We start from the raw sequence: 8,863 nt of genomic DNA, 5'->3' as shown, positions 1-8,863 counted from the left end.
TTTCCCTGTATCAAAAGTGGTTACTTGTATTAAATCACAAAAACAAGTTTATTTTAATATTACAGTATAGGGACATGCCAGAACAAGTTTTATACTGCTTATTTAAAATATGAGCTGAGTTCCCACAACTACTGCATGATCTTGACAGCTGCAAGCCAGAGAATTGTTAGAATTTTTTTAGAATCCCAGTTGTAGTATTTATCTCATTATTTTTCATTTAATATTTGTTACTGATACTCTTATTTTCCAGTAGGCATGATTTTAAATAGATATCAGTGATAAGCTAGTACAAAGCTAATGTAATAGTCTCTGAACAGTAGAAATATTTGACATACTCATTTAAATATGATAGATTCTTGGCTATTCATTTTATCAGGTTCCCTTTCTAAATGATATCCACAGATCCAATTATAACAAACTAGACAGCATTTCTATTAAAATAAGTCGTTTTTTCTGCAGACAGCATCAGGAGACAAGCAAGATAATCCAGCACAGACAGCTAAAGCTAAAGCAAAGGTCAAGAGCATTGATTTACCTATACAGGCAAGTCTGTATAGACAACTGGGACAGGATATTATTAATAGCTACATAGAAAATGAGGTAAGTACATTGTACCTTAACTTCACTATTATTAATTGCATTCAGATTTCTGCAGTGAATTCCCCCTGTCCAAAAACAGTTGCATCCATAAACCTGTTTGTTTCTATGAATTAAATTATTTTAGATTTAGGCAACTTTAAAATCACTGTAACCTCACTTATTATTCAAATAAAAATTAACTGCTTAAAAAATTAATCAGTGCCATTACAGATTTGTTTAAAGCTTTTGTGTTTTCAAGGGCCATATATTCTTGCCAATAATTATTCAAAATGGGGAGTACCAGGATGTAAGTAGTGTCTTCCTTCTTCTGTTGTCCGTTAATTGACTTCTAGTGGTTATTACATAGTTTTGTAAACACCTGAGCCATTTTGCTGAGCATTCCACAGCCATCCCGGGCTCTGGGTAACTGTCACATTGCTCAGGCTGCTTGTAGCAAGTGGCTGGGAAGCTTGCAAGCCCTGTTGTAAGTAGCCTGGGCTCTGGCTGGCAGCAGCTACCCTGAGCTCAGGCCAGCTGTAGTTGGGAGGCCACAAACAGCTGCACTGAGCTCAGGAGGCCTGGCTGGGCCTGGCCAGGAGACTGCAAACAGCTGTACCAGGCTCTAGTTGTTCTCTGTGGCAGTGGCTGCATGCATGTCTCCAGGTAGAGGGTGGGGTGGGGCCAGGTTTGTGCTGCCTCAGGCCCCTGCCCCACTGTCCACCTGAAGGCAGACATGCACCTGCTGCACCACAGTCCAGCTGGGGCTCTGGAGCCTGGTAAAGCTATTTGCAGTCTCCCAGCTGCAAACAGCTGGCCTGCAGCTACCTAGCCACAGCAGGCTGCAAAAAGCTGCACCAGGCTCCAGACCCCAAGCACTGGCTTCATCCAATGGTAACTTCACGCATGCCTTGGGGTGTAGAGCGGAGAAAGAGCCAGGGCAGCGCAACTCCGGCCCCTCCTCTGCCATCCACTCGGAGACGCACATGCAGCTGCCACCAGCAACAAGAATTGGGCCCCTCACAGCCCCCTGCAGTCTGCCCCTGGCACTCCCAAGTTGAAGTGTGGGTCAGGGTTAGGGATGTGTTTGGAAACAGGTTGCCAACCCCAGTTTTAGAATATTTTCAAAAAGCTGCAAACTGCAATTAAATTGAAACCGAGTTCATAGGTGCCTATATTTAAAAAAATAAAATAAAATGGTGGGGTGGAGAAATATTCACAGATGATATTTCCTCCAGTGTAATAAAAGCATAATAATTATATTTTAAATATGACAGCTTTACTATGCATAAGACTTAACCTAGCCTTTCTATTCTTTTAGGGGAAGATGATGATGCAAGATAAGCTAGAAAAAGAAAGAAATGATGCCAAGAATGCTGTTGAAGAATATGTGTATGATTTTAGGGACAAGCTGTGTGGAGTCTTTGAAAAATTCATCACTGAAGAAGTAAGAGCCTAGATGTGCCTTTTTAACTAATCATTTATTGAACACTAGTGCCTGTGGGAGAAGCAGAAGTACTGCTACTTAATGACTGTTTCAGATTAATTTCTTGCATTAGCCTTTAGATCACTGATTTGTTGTCCAATTCAGTAAATTACTTGATCCTGTCTTGAGAAATAGAAATAGTCCAGCTAAGAAACATTTTCCAGAGGGCTAAAACTAAGCAGGTATCAGGGCTGTATTATGCTGGAGTCCAAATATTATCAGGCTGAGTGTTTGCTTGTCTTCAGAGACAAAGAACATTCTTTAGTTGTGGGATCATGTTTGCTGAGTATATAGGAGCAATACTTCAGGTTCCCTTGAAGTATTTTAAACTTCACTAATTTCACTAGGCAGCAAATTTATCTTCATTCTGAAACTTCTTCTGGGCTTGGTATGTCTTTCAAGCGTAACTACATGTGGTAAAGACAACATTTTTGCTTTAGTCTAAGGGTGTCAAAGTGGCCACAGGCCAAGTGAGGGATGCACATGCAGCCCTATTTTGCCTTTCCACCACCAACAGCCACTTTCATGGTGGCCAGGGGCCCTGAATTCTTAAGCAGACCATGTATGTGGCCCCTAACCCCTCTCCTTGATTTCCAGTTGCTCTCTATGCCAGGTGGGAAGGCACTGTGGGCTGAATCTGGCTAGTGGTCCAGATGGAATAGCACTGCAGACTAGATTTTGACACATCTGGATTTCCAAGCCATTCCCTTGGAAACAACACTTAAAGTGTTTCTTGACTTAGTGTGGCATTCTTCTGTCCAGTAGCTAATTACACAAGTTGTCTATAACTCCCAGGCCAGCTATTTGGACTAATCTTTTAATATCTGTTGTTTGGTAAAGCCTGTTCCATTTGTTACTTAGTTATGTAACAGCCAACCCCATGAACTCTGTATTGTGCTGTAAAGAAACTCCTTGAGGCACAAAAGCCCTTTAAGGTATAAAGTAAATGGAATTTAAGGCTTGCTTTTCCTACCAAATAAAAGCCTAAGAATCTAATTTTTGGGGAGAGACATCTGAAACCAAATGTTGCTGGCCTGCTTTCTGTCATAACCATATTGTTGGAAAGCCCGTATTCCACAGTTGAAGGCTGTTAGCTGCATAATTATCTGTAGTCTAAATTCTTGCTGATCTCTTTTAAAATTAAGTATATGTATGCTGTCAAGAGAATTTGATAGTTTTCTTATACACAGAGAATAAGTGATCATTAGAAATGAAAAAATTAGCCTCAGAGTTGCAAAATGAATGTAAGTGTTGCATAAAGCGCATATTTACTGTGCTAGCTCTATAGAGTGGTCTTCTCTGAACTATTCCTCACTTGTTTTTTAGGATTCAAACAGACTGACCTTAATGCTGGAAGATACAGAAAACTGGCTTTATGAAGATGGAGAAGACCAACCAAAACAAGTGTATATGGATAAACTTCAGGAATTAAGAGTAAGATTTCTTTTTCTAGAATATAATGTAAAAAACAGCTTGATTACTAATGGTGAAACTGTATGTATATTAACTATAGCAGACTTGCTAACACTATTAGTGACTGAAAAGTCTTGTTGAGATCTTGAACTAGATGCTCATATTTGCATCTGAATGGCTCCTATACAGTCATGCAGAATGGACAAGACTAAAATGTGGAGTCTAGATTTAGCAGCTGTCTAATGCTAGTTGTAGCTGTATTTAAAAACTGTTTTGTTCCTTGATTGTCAGGTCACTTTGCCACTTGTAACAGTAAATTGGGGCAAGGATTTTGCCACAGGAATACTGCTGTCTATGAATTATTGGATGGAATGTACATTTTAAAAGGTTTTCTCAAAAACGAAGATTTCATTATTTTTGTTTGAATTGATAATGCCTTGTTTTCAGATGTCAGCCTTTAATTACGAAAGAGTAAAAGGCCATAATTGAAATCTTCGTTAACGCTGTCAGTGGGGGTAGAAACCTCTATATTTCTAACACTGAGCAAGTTGTGTAACTTTTATAAAAACAAAACTTTCAGTACTTAACTCTTAAGTCTTACAGGCAGATAGTGAATTCTGAGAAATGCCCACGGCATTGAGTTTCCGTTGCATTCACTAGGAAACCAGATAGAAGTGTTGTGTGACTGTTATGTCTCAAAACTGGAAAAATCAAGACCTTTTAATGTAACTTTTTTACAGGATGTGTGTTTTTAAAAAAAGAGAGAGAATCTGTAAAGATTTGGCTTTACAGCTGCTGGTCTCAAACCAAAGTCTTGCAGAAATAGCTACTTGAAATAAGCTAAAAATCATATCAGGTGCCCCCTGAGGAAGTTTGACAAGTTTTTTATGTCTGTCTACCTGTTGAACAAATGGTTTTGTTGGAGATGGGCTGGATAAATACCTTGTAGCAAGGGTGAATGTATTTAAGATGCCATCTTGCACTGAGTAAGTGACAAATAGGGGAAGCATCTTAATTCATCATAGGCTTCAGAGTTTTTCAGAACTTAGTTTTCCGCAATTTTTGAAGAAGGTGTAGGGCATGGTAGCACCGTCGAAATCAAGTGGTTCAGAGACATGAGCTTCTGTAGGCAACAAACATTTTGTTAGATGCTAGCAGATGATGAAGTAGGTTATTGCCTATGAAAGCTCATGTCTCTGAATGAGTTAGGGCAGGGTGGCACCTTAGAGACTACCTCTAGTCTGAATTCAGAGTAACACAGCTAACCACCTCCCCAGTTTGTGAAGTATTTGTGTAAGATCTTTTTGTTTTACAGAAATTTGGTCAGCCTATTCAAGAAAGGTACATGGAACATGAAGAGAGACCAAAAGCTTTAAATGATTTGGGAAAGAAGATCCAACTTCTTATGAAAGCAGTAGAGGCATTCAAAAATAAGGTAGAAAACCCCTATTTGCAAGATGGAATACCCTTTCAATGCTCTTGACTAAGTTAAGTTGTAAAATGTCCAATGGCCGTTAAGTCCTTTGAAAATGGCACTTGAGTTGATCATACAAGTGCCTCTAAAAATACTGCTCTTTAGCCTTATAAAAAGTTTTTCCTTGTGTAATAAATAACATTTTGTTTTGTTTAATACAGTCTTATACCATTTTGAATTAAAATAAGTGCATTATTCCAGGAAGCCAGGCTCTGTAACCACTTCTGTGAAATCTCATTTGATTTTTTTTCCTCATAAAGATCAGAGCTGGCTTAAGCTAATACAGACTAGTTGGCCCTTCCCAATCAATCATAAAGAAATCAAATTTATATCCTGTATATGTGTGTACCTTAAAAACTGCTCGCCCTTGATTTATCTCACAAACTATGGCAGTGTTGTCTGTTACAGATGGAATTCTTATGTGGGTTAGTACCATTAATTCGCTGTGCTGTTTCTTTTTTAAAAAAATGTTTTTCTTCAGGATGAAAAATATGATCACTTGGATCCTGCAGAGATTGAAAAAGTTGAAAAATGCATCAGTGATGCTATGAGTTGGTTGAACACCAAGATGAATGCTCAAAACAAACTAGGTCCAACTCAGGACCCAGTTGTAAAAGTTGCAGAAATACTAGGAAAATCAAAGGTAAAGACGCATAACAATATATACAAAATCTTTAATATAACCTGGAAACAAATATTTATGTCAGTCATGTTCTGAAGAGAATACAGACCTGGGCTGAAGCCTAACAAGGTGGGGATAGGTAACCTAGCTATTTCTTTCATGCAGCTAGCAAACCCTTTTCCTTGTGTTAGTGTAAAATCTGCAGGAATTTTTCATTTCAATTCTTTCATTGGAAAGATGTAATAGGGGAAATTGTATGTGTTCACATGCATATTCTTTTTATGATGTTCTATTAAATATTTCTGAATTGCCTTCATTGTTACAAATCTTAAATTACTGTAGTCATTTCACTGAGTCATCTGTTCTAGAAAGCTGATGGCTCGACGAAATGAAATCAGTCCAGAGTGTTTCAGCAAATGAAAATTGGGCAATAAACTTGCATTGCAAAGGCTTCAAGTAGAATTAGACACTGCAAAAGTGAAAAGAAATTCCATCTGAAGCCTCTCGTAGAAAAATGCTGAAATGTCTCTAGCAAGACTAAATTTGAACCAAGGAGTTCAAGTTTAGTCCATTTCTCTACCAAGGCAGATTACTAATTTTTATTTTCTTAATTTTTGTAAAATTAGGAATTGGATAGTTTCTGTAACCCTATTGTATACAAACCCAAACCGAAGGTGGAGCCTCCTTCTGAAGGCCAAGCAAAAGCTAATGGTGAACACAATGGACCAGTGAATGGGCAGAGTGGTGCTGAAACAAAACCAGATCCAGCAAAGGACAATTTTCAGCAGACCAAACCATCTGGGGAAATGGAAGTGGACTAAATTTTACATTTCTCTTTCACTTAATTAAAATAGTGCAAGTAACCAGAGGGTCCATTCTTCTTTTGTTTGTTACACCTTACAGATGCTCAGTTATTCTTAGCCAATTTTCTGTCATTTGCTCTTGCAGTAGTTTTGAAAGTGTTTTATATTGATTACACCTCCAATGTTCATTTCCATTGATGCTGCTTATGTGGGGCTTTAGCTGAATGTAGATTGTATGTCAGTTTAAGCTTTCCCAATATATTTTATATCAAACATACAGAATTGATATATATGGCAACGATCTACCTTATTTAAAGCTTTTATTGTGGATAAACCTCAGCTCCTTTATTCAGGAAAGGACACTGTATTGCACTATTGATGCTGAAGTGTAGATCTAATTGCATCTTTATTTTGGAAAAATATTGGAATTGAAGTGGCGTAAACATTGTCACTTAAAGCACTGACCTTTTTCTAGTTATTGTACTGTTATAATTTAAATATTAAATTAGAGTTTAGCTGGCATACTAGTCTGTCTTGTTGATGTACCATGAGAACTGTTCAGTCTTTCTATAAACGGAGAGCATATAAAATTAGAAAAGATTTCTTAATTTTTAGAGTCTTGTCACGAACATAATTTTAGTTGTAATCAATACTAGTCAAATGGCTTTGCCATTTGCTAAAATTCAAACTAATTGTTTCTTCACACTTGTCTTGTACATAACATACCTGTTCTCATGATAAACTGCTGTAAAAGTTACTGTAGTACGAGAAGGTAAAGTTTTTGAGGACTGTTTAGATGGGTCTCACTTCCAAACATCTCTTCATTGCACATTCCTCCTATTTTTACTGGCTTGTTTCATACTGAATGAAACCTAAACTTGTTTCTTATCAACCAGCACATCTCTCACACTTTCAGCAGAGAAATAATGAAAATAGAATATGGGAACAAACTGGCCTTCAGCTTACTTAATACTGAGGTCAGGTTTAAAGTTTATGGTTTGGGGTTTGAAACCTTTTTAAACAGGCAAAGACATCACACAAACTGTACAAGTGCTGTAGCTTCTGGCATATCCTATCGGCTGCAGAAGTAATGAGGTAACATGACATGCTACAAAATACCTGTTTGACATAAAACCAAGGTATGTAAATGTATATAACTAGTAAAACTACACCCTTGTCATATACTAGTAAAAGGCAAATGTGAGAGGATGACTATTAAAAAAGAAAAAAAAAAAAAGCAAAACAATATGGAATAAAACAAAACACTTGTAATAATGAGAGAAACCATGCCTGTTAAATTAGGGCAATCAATTCTTTAGCTTGGAAAGTTTGTTCTGTAGACTTTTACCTGTTTAGTAAATAGATCTCTTATATTAAATTCCTAACTTAGTTTCAAAAGTATTGTAATTGAAAATGAAATAGGAGTAATATATTTTGTATCAACACTTGAATCCATCCCCTTAAATTGTTAAAAGTTCCAGCCATAACTTGGGTCCAGTTTGTGACGTTACTACATAGTCACTGCCATTTGTGGTAGTTAAATATTCATGGAACCTGAGGTTTATGTAGCACTTCCTAAACCAATACCAGTAGAAGGAGTTTTCCATAAGGAGCATTAAATTCTCCTGACTTTGAAATCCTTGCTGTCCCAGTACTGAGCTGCTTTTACACAGAGAGGTTGTTCCATTAATGACTAATGTTCATTCCATTAATGACTAAGATCAGACACGTGTTACTTTGACCCAACTCTTTGCCACCTCGTCCCATTGTTTTATCCTGAATTCCAAACGTAAGTTATGGCACTTTTTATTCTGCGGGTTGTTGTGGATTGGATACTGGCAAAAATGTAAATGAATGTCATGTCCTGGCTGCAGTTTTAATTTTCTAGTTCTTACATTCCTTGGGATAATGAATTATGCACATCAAGATTTGCTATACTATGTAACTGATTGTAATTCTCTTTCAGGGGGACTAAAAATCCTATAAATATTGACTGTGCTCAGAATAAATGTTGAACAGAGCAAAAGAACAATCTCCAAGCTAAAAATATTAATGTGCATGCCATCTGCTAAATTTGGAGATGTAATAAATGTTGATATAATACAAAAAGCTGAAAATTTATTATATAGCTTGCATTTCAGAGATGTACACATCTTGTTTGCTAAAAAAAAAAAAGGTAATACTAAGAAAACTGAATCATGTAAATATTTTATGAAGGGTAACTGACCCAAACTTAGAAGTGGAACCCCATCATTAAAGGGGGATGGTAATAGATTTTGTTAACTGTCTTGGACTTTGTTCATGAAGCTTTAAACAGCAAAATATTTTCCCCAATCATTTTGATGAGGAAAGAATTTTATATAGTAGAAAATAAAGTCTAGTTCTTGTTATGAAAGAGCTACCATCCTTCTTGCTTTCAAGATGGCAAATGTTTGACTGCATAGACACTCCAGTCCTGTACTTAAAAAAAAAAAAAAAAAAAAAAAAAA

At 37.0% G+C, this 8,863-nt stretch overlaps 1 protein-coding gene across 1 annotated transcript in view; it reads left to right on the top strand.

Moving 5' to 3' along the window:
- HSPA4L (heat shock protein family A (Hsp70) member 4 like) overlaps positions 1-8,857 on the top strand; it is a 38,051-nt gene extending 29,194 nt beyond the window's left edge. The window contains 6 exon segments of the mRNA XM_025204644.1: positions 460-600; positions 1,898-2,023; positions 3,389-3,496; positions 4,791-4,910; positions 5,431-5,592; positions 6,198-8,857. Of these exon segments, the coding sequence (XP_025060429.1) occupies positions 460-600; positions 1,898-2,023; positions 3,389-3,496; positions 4,791-4,910; positions 5,431-5,592; positions 6,198-6,392 (852 nt within the window). The 3' untranslated portion in view covers positions 6,393-8,857.
- Positions 8,858-8,863: the final 6 nt, after the last annotated feature.

The sequence above is a fragment of the Alligator sinensis genome, unplaced genomic scaffold (assembly GCF_000455745.1).
Source record: "Alligator sinensis unplaced genomic scaffold, ASM45574v1 scaffold150_1, whole genome shotgun sequence".
Taxonomy (NCBI): Eukaryota; Metazoa; Chordata; order Crocodylia; family Alligatoridae; genus Alligator; species Alligator sinensis.
This window is presented reverse-complemented; position numbering and strand designations above follow the sequence as displayed.